At 39.0% G+C, this 12,545-nt stretch overlaps 1 protein-coding gene across 3 annotated transcripts in view; it reads right to left on the bottom strand.

Annotated features, from left to right (window-relative positions):
* Nucleotides 1-6,560: 6,560 nt before the first annotated feature.
* Nucleotides 6,561-12,545, bottom strand: part of enah (ENAH actin regulator) — a 62,488-nt gene continuing 56,503 nt past the window's right edge. For all 3 annotated transcript variants that reach the window (XM_062437223.1, XM_062437224.1, XM_062437225.1), the window contains 3 exons: nucleotides 9,700-9,784; nucleotides 8,140-8,197; nucleotides 6,561-6,652 (listed from right to left, as the gene is read on the bottom strand). In XM_062437223.1, coding sequence (XP_062293207.1) covers nucleotides 6,615-6,652; nucleotides 8,140-8,197; nucleotides 9,700-9,784 — 181 coding nt within the window. In that variant the 3' untranslated portion in view covers nucleotides 6,561-6,614. The remainder of the gene's footprint in view (nucleotides 6,653-8,139; nucleotides 8,198-9,699; nucleotides 9,785-12,545) is intronic.

The raw sequence follows: 12,545 nt of genomic DNA, 5'->3' as shown, positions 1-12,545 counted from the left end.
GCTTTTAATTTTTATACAACTTTGATGCAATAAAACAAAGAAATACACACTTAATATTTATTTTATTGGCAATACACCATATTCACGAATCAAATTTAGAACGTTTATATATTGACGCAATCCCCTCTTCAAATTAAAAAAACAAAATGCATTTATTTAAATATATCACTCTGGCTGTTTTTTATTGACTTTATGACTGACATGTGTACATTTCCCTTCTCTTTTCTCACCACCATCCTTTCTCCTCTCTATATGTACATAGCTGAGTGGAAAATATCTTAAGATGACAAAAACAGAAAAGTAGAGCTGCGCTGGCTGGACTGGAAACTTCTACAAGTAGCCCATTCAAAACCAGGGATTCCCTCAAAAATAGTCAAAAGGTGAAACAAGTTGCAAAGTCTATGTTTTACACAATTAGAAAATATTAAAACAATGTTATCTGATTTTGGAACATCGAAATCCAAAGACTTGAGCAGTCAGCTCACAGTTGCATTAGAAGAATAGACTGCAGAAACAAGACACACATCTCGTAGGCTCAAAGAACACATTGTATGGCTTCAATTTCAGTTAGTCTTCCTCTTCCTGTTCTTCTCCGCTGAGGGTGAGCGTGACGCACTGTGGAGCAGTCGGGCATGTTGTCACAGTTAATGGACTGTGAAACACAGGCTGACCTGGTGTAACAACAGATGTGGGCACATCAGGGAGGGAATTCGGTCTGCAGTGAGTTCAAAGAGTCATTATTCACTCAAAATGAGACTATTTATCTTTTGAAAGAAGAGTTAAAATAATCTTACAAATGAAAAGTTGAATACATAAGAAAAAAAACACATTACTCATTTCATTACAGTCTGGGAATGTTGGGTCTCTTTCAAATTAAAACCCGAAGAGTACGGTTTAGACCTGCTCTATGTGTAAAGTGCCTTGAGATGACTTTTTTTGTGATTTGGCGCTATATAAATAAAGATTGATTGATTGATTGATCAGTAGCCTATGGTGGCTAATGCTAGCTGGCTTTCAATAGATATTGATGTGTAGCTGACATTACTGAGTCAGTTCGATGACTTTCAATGGTTATATTTATTACTTTAATACAACCAATGGATCATATAACCACTTGCAGGTGAAAGGTCACGTATGGCGCTTTTCCACTACACAGTTTCAGCACGACTCGCCTCGGCTCGCCTCGGTACGGTTCCAGAACAGACCTTTTCCATTGCAAAAAAGTACCTACTCAACGTGGGCGGGGTCGTCATAGCACGGCTCCGCGAAACTGCCGTGACTTTGTTTTATACGCAACAAAACACATAAACAATGGAGGACATTGAGGCAGTGGTGTACTTGCTGCTGTATGTGGCTTTCTGTCTCACACAAAGCAAGAATTGAGCCATATAGCTGTAACTATGGTAACGCTGTTACCGGTATTTAAAAATGCTGGGTTTTATTCTTATGTGGGACGGCTCATGACTCTTCCAGCGACAACTCTTCTGACCAATCAGTGGCCGGCAGTCTGTTGACGTTACATTTAGTATCGGCTCGGCTCGCTTGGAACCTCACCAGAGCAGGTACTAAAAAAGGACCAGGTACCAGGTACTATCCCTAGTGGAAACGCAAAAGAAACTGAGGCGAGGCGAGTCGAGCTGGAACTGTGTAGTGGAAAAGCACCAATAGTGAAGGGCACACACCTTGGCACACCTACCCTCAGCTATATAAAGCTTTATAGCTTCTTATTGTTTTGATTTTACAGCCCTGATTATTTATGGTTCTAGAAGAAGTGCAGACAAAGTGACTGTATGCCAACTACCAAACTACAGACAAATTTAGCGACTTTAGCTAACTTGGCTTGCAATTTGGTTGCTAAGTTAGTAATAGATGAATGACATGAAAGCTAATGTTGCTCCACATTTGCTGGATGTACAGTTGGCCTACAGGCAACTGTTTGCCAAGTTTTCCATACACCAGCTTCAACCCTCTTGTCGTCTTCTGGTCGATCGTGCAACTTTTATCCTCCTGGGTCAAAACGGACCCAATTTGGTTTGACTGTTTGTAAAGCATAAGGTATAAATTATCACCCAATTCTGTGTTGGACCTTTTAAGACAACTTAATTTCAAGTTACCACAAGTTTTACACATAGTTTAGGCCTCATTTAAAGAACCTATACCTCAGTTTTGAGTTAATACCTGTTGTCCTCCAGGTTCAAAATTGACCCAAGGACAACAGAAAGGTTAAAAAGTGATATTATGTTAGTGTTGTGTTCACAGATAGTTTCAGTTGGCCCATAGTACCCATGAAATGAGTTATTGCAGCTTTAATGAGAAACTTAACACTAACTCCAGCTTTTAATTAGTATAGGTAGTTCAGTCAGTACTTCTACACACATCCAAGACTCAAATAAGAAAACTGTACAGATGTTGGAGCCTTTAATATAATTGGCTTTATTTCTACATACAATTGGCTAACCTCACAACTTTATTTTATGGGTGTTATTATTGTTGTTTGATTAAATGCTGGTGTTCTTGGATCATACTTAATTCAAATATTTTTCAATCGGTCTAATTATTGACTATACATTACTGTGTGTGTGTATATACTGCACTCTGTGTCTGATATTCATGATCAAAAGGCTGAAAAAGTGATAAAACGGTATGATAATGACAATGCTCAAAACAGTGAACATCATTTAAAAAGAAACCACTTCTGGTCTTGTATTGCAATTTTTATTTAATTTGCTCAAACAAAACATTATGTTAGCATGTAAGAAAAGACTAATTAACATGAGAACAGTATGGTACAATGCAGATGATAAAAGAATAAGTCTGGAAACCCATCCTCGAAACTTGCTGCGCCTTTCAGCCCAATTCATCTCTACTAATATTCCTGCAAACTCACTATTCCTTCAGTTCCCTAATCTGAAAACTGGACAAAGATAAATGCTTCCATCAATGACCTGACAATAACATGGGGCAGATCTCACTGCAGAGGACAGAACGGTTTTCATCCAACATTTCCAAGCGTGTAAAGAAAGCTAAGCTGTTGAACACAAACAGTCTTCTGTGACGTTAAATGGCATGAGGGAACACAGAACACTGCAGCCAGACTCATCTGGACTTTCAAACAGGGCTAGGTTTAGAACAATCATCTTGGAACCCTTGTAGGCCTCATGTCTCAAAGGTTTGATTGTACTTCTGAGCTGTAAGAAAAGCAACCTCACAACTGTAAAAAAAGATGATCTTGGTGCAAAGGTGTTTTCTTGGTGGGGAACAGTACCAAAGTCACTGAACTCTCCCTTCAAAACAACATGATGGGGGGAAAAAGCAACTGCATGTGATCATAATGACAGTCCCTTGATATTACTACTACTCATCTTAAAATCTTTGACATATTAAATGCAACTTCGGAACAAGGCACAAACCACATAGCTTTCACACAGAGATAAACGTTTCTCGATCATAACATTTCACCTGCCATCATGTCCAAAGACTGAATATATAGACAGACATCTTTCTGTTTTTAGATCTCTTGACAAAAATGATACAAAAATAAGAAAGGCGACTTTGTTGAGAGTGATTATGTTTAGCAGGAGACTGCTGAGTTGAATCCTTTGGTGAGATAGCCACACTGTTGGTGTCAGAAGCTCTAAACAGCTGTTGTCAGAGTATGTTGGATTGTTCTGCGGGTTGGGTTTTTTTTTGTCATAAAGTGCAATCAATGCTGTGTAAACACTCAGTACAGAGAGCCTCATGGCTGGATGCTTCCATTTAAAAAGGTGGATGAGAAGATGAGACAACTTTATCAACACAGACCTGAAATCTGACCTTGATGCCAAAACCTCCTGCCCACACTCAAAACAAAGTTATGGCATCTTGTACATTTTTTTTATTTCATCACAGTATTTTTTAACAAATTTGACCCAACCCAAACAAATGAAAGAAACATAATTTTCTCAAATTTCTCATCTTTTGTAGCAAAGCTACAACATCCAAGCCCTTGAAGATGAGATCCAACAGCCACTTATTAACAAACGTTTTGCGAGTATTGCAAGGTTTACAAGCAATGTACGATTAAAACCCCTTAGCCAATTCTCCTCATCATATTTATTTAAAGGGGCACTCCATAGATATACCAGTATGAAACATTTTACCACTGTGAAAACACAATGTCTTCTCTGGTTAAAAATAACTCAGATGATGTCATAATGATGTCAGTGTTAGGGTTATTTTATCTTGATTTTAGCTTGGAGAATACACTTCTTATTTTTTTTAACTTAAATCCTGCTTTACAAGCCTACATGGAGTTTATTGAGATGTAAGTCTTTACGAGACAAGCAGGGTCTAAGGTTGGATTATGGGAGTAGTATGACTGAGTTTATTTAAAGCTTGACTCAGACTTGACACAGACAATTTTGAGCATTCTTTTTTAAAATCGGTCTTTTGTGAGTCCCCCAACTTTATGCAAGGGTAAATTATCATGATGTCCCTTTAAGTTGCAATTTTATCATTTTGAAAAGGTCATAATGTTGGTTTTAAGGGCCATTGGTTTGTTCTTCACTGTGGGTGGCTGTTAGAAGTCATGGGGTTTGAATGTATTAGTGGAGCTAACCTTCAGGATCTCATGTAGACAACAAGAGTACAGAACTGTATCATGGACATTTATCTGCTACCTTGACCTGCCATCAACAGCTACAGTATTTGGACATCAGTCTCAGCTCCCAACATATTCCTCTCGAGTTGATTGTACTTTGAACTTCTAGAAAGACAAACTCAGCACTTAAATGGAAAATACTGAAAGAAATGTGTTTTTGTAATAAAGTGACAGTTCCCTTGTGTATGTCAAACCTCTGGGAAAATACAGTTTCTCATTTGAAGTATTTGACAGCGGCAGGAGGAAAAGGCAAAGCAAAAAAAAACAACAACAAAAAAAACATGAGACACACAAATCATCAGTAAGCACTGGTGAAAGAGTAAATGGCACATTCATGTCCTAATGGACACCATCTCTTACACACTTGGGTTATCCTGTGCACCTTTTAAAAGTTTTAGTTTCATAAATGCGCTAAAATAAAAAATAAGAACAGTTCAGCTCCAATGTGGCTAAAGATACAGTATCCTTGGATTTCATAGAAAAAAATAAAAAATAAAAAAGGAGTGTGGTGATTTAGAAATAGTGTTATTCCATGAAATCATGTCTTACAGTGTTGCTCTGATGTTATTTCATGTCAGCCTTCAGTTTCACTGAAAATCTGCAAACAAGAGGTTGTGTGGTGTCACACAGTCACATTGTCCAAAAAGGAGAGACAGACATTGACAAATGTTTGATGGGGTTGGGGCTGGGGCATGGGGCCTTAAAATAGATGCTACACTTATTGCTTATAATAAAACTTGTGACAGTTAATGCAATTTCGTGGCAGACTTGTGACCCTCACCGTATAAAGAAAAACAACCGTTCATGCACCAAACGGAGTACCTAAACATGACAAACATGACAGAGACCAAGAGAGGAAGGAGGGAGAGAGTAAAATCAAAAACGTACAGGAAGGAAAAGTCAGTTCTATCTACACATCTGGCCATGGTCAACTAGCATGACAGGTATTAGCGAATCAGCTTTTTTTTTTTGTCGACAGGTAAAGTCTGCTAGAGAGCAACTATGACTGCCATCTGACAGGCAGCTACCCTTCATTTCTCATCCACCTGCCACTCAACACTATGAAAAAAAATAAATGAGGGTAAAACGTCTCAACAGGGCGATCACTTCAGGAGGTAAACATCAGTTCTGATTATGAGTCCACAGACGAAGAGACAGACGAGAGAGCATCCTGTTTAAAGAATGGATTATTGAGCTACTTGATATGGCCATAGATCTACTGTACGCTGAAACAGACATGGTTGATAGATACTTTCGCTTTTTTTCTGAATAACTTTTTCTCTCTTTTGTACATATTCAGGTTAAAATAGTATTTGAGGAAGACGAGCTTTACAGTGTCCTGCAGTGGTGGACTTCGCCAGAGACTGTCAGTCCCCCATACATACTCACACACACCCAAACACACACACGCACGCACGCTACCCCTATGGCATTATGGGAAAAAAAGTTTTTATTTCCATCCCCACTTTCTTCCTGTCTTCAAACTCTCTTATTAAAACATGCCTTTTGATAGTAAAATCACAAGAACATGCTCAGAGTTCTGATTCTCTGTTCACTTATGCGCCAATGGTAAATACAGTATCACTGAAGAGTTCAATATCGGGTTTTTTGTGTGTGTGTTTGTTCTGGTTGTTATAGGAAATCATCTTTGCATAAAGACATTTGCTTCTCTTTCAGACTGAAAACTGTCCTCCAGGATGCGATGCCCTTGGTGGGAGGGGTAGGGGACGCTGGGTAGGGGAGGCTGGGGAGGGGGAAGATGGGTTCACAGCTATTGAGAGTTACAAGCCTCCCGCCATCACCCGCTCCTTTTGTTGTTCTGTAATGTCCCCTCTCAGTATTAATGTAATTATCGTCATCATCGCCGTTATGTTGTGTTTGTTTTCCGCTGCTGTATTGTCACATCTTAAACTGACTGAGGTTGTCTGTCGGGCTCACGTGGGTTTAGATGTTGTGAACAGGGAGTTTGGAACCTCTATGCCGTGCTGGACTTGCCCAGCTCCTCCCTGATTGCTGAGGACACAGAGGGGAAGACAGAGAAAGGGAAAACGTGTTATAACCACTTATTCATGAGATAAGCTCAACTTTATTGATACCACGTATGTAAGTGTCCCAGCAGCAAAAAATAACTACAACACTACTTAATATACAGTGTGGGCATCTAAAATAAATAAGCAAGAAAAAAAAACTATTAATCAAATATATAAAATAAAAGGTACGTAGTAACTATACAGTGTAATGAAACAGTAAAGATTTAGTTGTTTTTCATATTGACAGTGCTGGCCTTTGAAGGGATTGAGACATGAAAAGTCTTAAATGAAGGATGCTATCATATTAGCTGTGTCATACCATCTAATTTCATATAAACCTGCCCTGCCAGAGTATAAAGTGCTCCACTTGGTTTGGTTTATTGAGCAAACTTCTTGTCAATCTTTTTGTCTGCTCACCAAGCTAGCTAGCTTACCAGCTAGCATTACAGGCCATTGTAGTTTAGGAATTATAGCATGTTAGCTAGCCGGCCACAGGTGCTAATGGTCTGGTCATTGACTATTAGCTTCCATCACCACCTATTAGGTAGTGAGTCCACTACCAAGGACTCCCAGATGAAATTTGTTAGGTCACTCATAGTCAGATAGGGATCATCCCTATGTTCCCTCAGCCTTATGTTCTCTCAGCCTTATGTTCCCTCAGCCTTATGTTCCCTCAGCCTTATGTTCCCTCAGCCTTATGTTCTCTCAGCCTTATGTTCTCTCAGCCTTATGTTCCCTCAGCCTTATGTTCCCTCAGCCTTATGTTCTCTCAGCCTTATGTTCCCTCAAGGATTTTCCACCAAATTAGGCCCTATGTTCATTGCACAGGTATGGCCATTACCTAAAGCACATAACATGTTGTTGCTTCCCCTTAACCCGTTTTTCTAAGCAATTTCTTTCATCTATGAAAATGCTTCAAAGACAGGTGAAATTCTTTATTTTCTTATTAAACTGAGGGAACACAGACAGTCAGATATCACAAATTGGTCAAATTAAACCTAAACCATCTGCACTTAACATTACAGGAGAGTGGGAAAATGTATGTTTCTTTGTAATTCTTGGATGAATGTGTCAATGAGAGGAAGGAGTTCATAGAAATGGTTCATTCATTTATATTCATTCAAGAGCTACACAGGCTCCAACCACCTTCCAAAAAAAAGGATGGATCAGCATGGGAACCTGGTCCTCAGTATGACAGAGTTTGTGTGGGGCTCCAGACTTTTGAACATTATTGTACAGCTGCACCTTGCACAGCTGAACATCCTGCCTACTGATGCAAATACATTAGCGCTGAAGCAGCAGGTTTTGCTCAAACTACACCAATGCATGTGAGTTGCTATGTTAACACTGTGAGTCATCTCAAAACTGTACCTGTGACATCAAGACATTCGTTATTAGTCGAGTTATTTCACTTCCTTAAAGAGAGAAAGAAAGAAAAAAAAAAACAGCACAGACTTCAGTGCAAATTACCATCAATGAGCTCTTCTTTTAGCTTTGACAGCTCCTTCCTCATCTCATCCAGAATGTCCTAAAAAGACAAAACCAAAACAAACAAATGTGATAAAATGTCATTAAATTTCAGAGAAGAGGCAAACCGGGCTGGGGCAACTTGGAAGCTTTCATTTCCACTGACAGTCACATGACATTTAGGAGGAAATGTCTTTCATTTGATGTTTTTGAGAGATGCTAAGCAGAGGGCACATGTTGCAGAGGGAGATTATCTGTCTTCTTTACAAAGTAGTTAATCCATGTGAGATGAAGCTTTAAGACTTGCTTAATGACAGTTGGATGCAAACAAAGTGACAGAGAGATTATGTTCCTAAATGAGCATCCACAGTTCAATACATCAGCCACAGTCTTTTGATTTCCAAACACACTGAATGAGCCACTGTCAGTGAGTGTGGTAGTGAGTTTGTACTGTAGGGTGTCATCTAACTCCCAGTGCTGCTGCTGTGCTGAACGGTTGTGTTGACAGATAGGCAGGACTGTGGGAGTCTAGTCTGTACTTATCTACCAGGCTCATTCACTGAGGTCAGAGGGAGGAGCTGCCTTAGAACAGAACACACCCACACTGTTTTACTGCTAACAGGGCTGCATGAATATACTATCAGCCAATGAAAATCCATGACTTCATGGTAAGCTAGGCATTGTGCTGGACTCAAATTTACCATAATCCCAATGAAATGTCAAACATGACCATTCACTAAGTACACCATTACTGAAATCAATTACTATGTCGGACTAGCATTACATGGAGACTTCATATTGTTTAAAAATGTATCCCACACATACAAAAACTAAACAGAGGCTATGTTTCAGCTGAGTAGCACGCTGCTGAATCAGCAAATTGTTGGAGACTATGTCATATCATTCACTTTGGAAGTATCCACTACTCCAACTTTACTGGCTAGAGATAGTGACTCAAATAAAGTCAGAACAATATATTTTGTAATATACCACCAGACCTAAAGCCCATGATAAATATCTTCTTAACATATGACTTGTAGGCAATGAAAAAGAAATAACTAAGAAACAGTTGGGTAGAACGTCCGATTAAAGATTATTGATTGTAAAACAAAAATATGAAATTGAGAGACTGACTTTTTCTTTGAGAAATATTTGTTATATATTAGACAAAATGGTTATTAATTGTGTAGTTACAGTCACCAGCCACTTCATTAGTAACACCTGTGCAACCTCATTCAATCCAATACAACACTCCTGTATCTATACTTCCTACTTTTTTGAAGTTGATAGATTTTCAGTTGTTTTTTTTATATTGTCATAAAGGTGAACATTCTATTTTATGTTTATTTTTGAGGTCGTTCTAAGTGGTGTTAGTGTACTGTACTGTAAATCTGTTACAACTGGCTTGTTCTAGTCTAGACAGATTCTGACCAGATTCATATTTTTGTTCCACACAGAAAGTTTGATATCACTGACAAAAAAGATTTGTTACATACTGACATAGACACGTACCACTATGACAATATCATATCCCACCTATCAAAACAACAAGCGTTCACTTACCTGTTTCAATCTGTCATAGTCAATAGCTTCTGTTGGCACACCGTTGGCACTTAAGGATGCAGTAGGTGTTGGAGTGGATTTCGGTCTGTGATGATAGACGAGTGAGAGTGAAACTCAGTGTAAAAAACAACAACAATAACCCCAAAATAAAGATCCAGGAATGAGGTGGAAAAAAACAGAAAGGTCAAAGAGCAACACAGGTTACATTATTTTCATGATCTCACCATAATCAATGCACACTTTTGATTTAGTAAGGTCACTCAAAACTTCATACTAACACCACAAAATAGCATGGATTTCTGCCAATAGAATGATACAGCATTACACTGCACTTTGACTGAGCCCTGACTGATGGAACACAACTAAACTGGTATAGCTGGATAAATATGATACAAACTGTTGGTCTTAAATGTCACTCATTTCATTTCACCATCAGGAGAATGTGTAAGAATGCTTCCTGTTATACTAGCCACAAACTTTCAATTTTTCCAGCCATGATCATCATCCTGTCAGGAAAGGCTCTTTCCCCAATGTTAGTTAGTTGCTGTGGATTGAACCTAATTTGAATGTTGCTTTAGACTAAAATGCCAAATAAATATATGTAAATGTGATGGCACAAATGTTTTCAATGTACTTATTTCTTCTGTTATTCTACTGTTTGTATAATGCGCACAAATAAAAGATGCTGCAAAATGAATGAAGTCCTGTTTAAAGCGTGCACACACATCTGGGGGAAATGCACTGACCTAGACATGCATGTAAACACACAGGAAAGCAAACACACACAGAGGTCTTAATAAGGAAAACATTATAGTCAGGAGGTTCCTGTCTATGTGGAGTGTATTCATGTGTTATAATTCTATATGATGAATCTTGTTGGGTGCAACCTGCCTGTAGCACTGCATGTCTGAAGAATAGCGATAAGACAGGCGGAAAAGAGCATGTGGATCCAGCTTCTGTACAGTATGAGGGCTCTTTATTCAATGTGACATGCAATGGGGGGGGGAATGGCACAGAGATGCCAATCACTTTCAAGAGAGGAAGTGTGACAGGAAGGAGAAGTGAAAGAAAAGGAAATGAGCTTGGTAGCAGGTCATTTAGTAGCTGTGTGTAAGAAAATACTTCAACGTTATGCGGAAATTATGATTGTGATGCTTTAGTTTTAGTTTTCAGGGTGTTTCCGGTTTAAAGATAACGTGCATAGCAGTGCAGAACAGTATAAGTCTGATACTGGGCATATTTGTAACTGCAAACATATAACAAAATCTAATAATATAATATTCAGATGTCGATTTGTGCTTTAGGATTTCATCAAGATCATTAGGAGTCAACAAAAGTGTTAATTACTGTGAAAACATATGTTCAGATGAGTTCATGTGGTCTGAAGAGTCCAAATAATAAAGTCACTTTTAATAAGCTGGGATCAAAAATGCCCATCTGGTCTCCTCGCATGTGCGTGTGCGTACACACACACACACACACACACACACACACACACACACACACACACACACACACACACACACACACACACACACACACACACACACACACACACACACACACACACACACACACACACACACACACACACACACACGCCTTATCAGTGAGTGCCTGCTGGATCTGTTCTGGCTTCACAATGATAATACCGTGCCAAGCCGACTCCTCACTGGGCGGACACTCATTTTTGTGTGTATGTGTTTCTGTGTTTCTGTGTATGATAGGGTGGGTGTATGTGACGCACATATGGATTTCCCTGTTTAGAAAAAACATAGTTTGGAGGACAGCAGGCAGAGCAGCATGCGGAAATTTTGCATAGCGTACATTAGAAATCCATCAAACAGACAATGGCTGGTTTAGAAAGCACCACATGACGTATTGCACCACATGGCACGTATCACACAAAACAGAGCTGGGACCCGCAGGTTGGTCTTTTTTTTTTTAAACAAAGACACACAGCAGTCATTCCAAACGGTTCTACCAGGCATTCAAAAATGACCCCTCTCTATCAAAAAACACTTCCATCACAGCAAACTTTGCTTAAAAAAAACAGAGTTTTTTTAAAAAGAAAAGGATTTTTCAAACTCTACAGGCTTGTCTCTCTCTACCTGTTGGAGGAATCTGTTCCCATGGGATTTCTCCACGGAGACTCTCGTCTGTGTGAGCAGCAGAGACACTGACTTTACAAATTACAGCTTATTATCTATCTATTAATCTGTCTTTCCATCTGTCTGCTGCCTAATGAAACGAGCTTTAGCTTTGCTCACAGGATCAGAATATTATGATAAGTACAGTTCAAGTTGAATTTTCTTTCCTTTTAAGTAAATCTCGAATTAAAAAGTATTATTGGCATGGATCTGTCAAGAACATACGATGACACAAATGGCATTGTAAGGCCCTGACTACAAGTACCAAATTCATATTATTTTGTGACTATTCCACCCTAACACTAACTTCAGTCTCACTTTGGAGTGAATGATCCAGGTGTTTCCAGGTGTTGGGGAGTACTACTGCATGCATAAAAGTAGTATAAATCATTTTGTGCTTCCAGAGGGAGCTGTGTAAAATCCAAAAAATAGTCTTGAGTGATGTCACTTGAGTCAGCATCGGTTGGGACTGAAATGTCAGAAAGAAGTGAGGTTACTTGACTTCTGCAGCCTGCTCCACATCTCTGCTGAAGGCTAGCAGCTCCAGGCTACATTAGCCACTAGTTGCTATTTGGGTATTTGGGTAATGTAGGCACCAGGTTTTGATAAGGGAGAAGAATATATTGAATAAAAGGATATCTCTTTAAACTGTCATCATCATAAGTCCAACAATGTTATAGGAGTGCAATGGTAAAT

This window comes from Scomber scombrus, chromosome 17 (assembly GCF_963691925.1).
Source record: "Scomber scombrus chromosome 17, fScoSco1.1, whole genome shotgun sequence".
Classification (NCBI taxonomy): Eukaryota; Metazoa; Chordata; class Actinopteri; order Scombriformes; family Scombridae; genus Scomber; species Scomber scombrus.
This window is presented reverse-complemented; position numbering and strand designations above follow the sequence as displayed.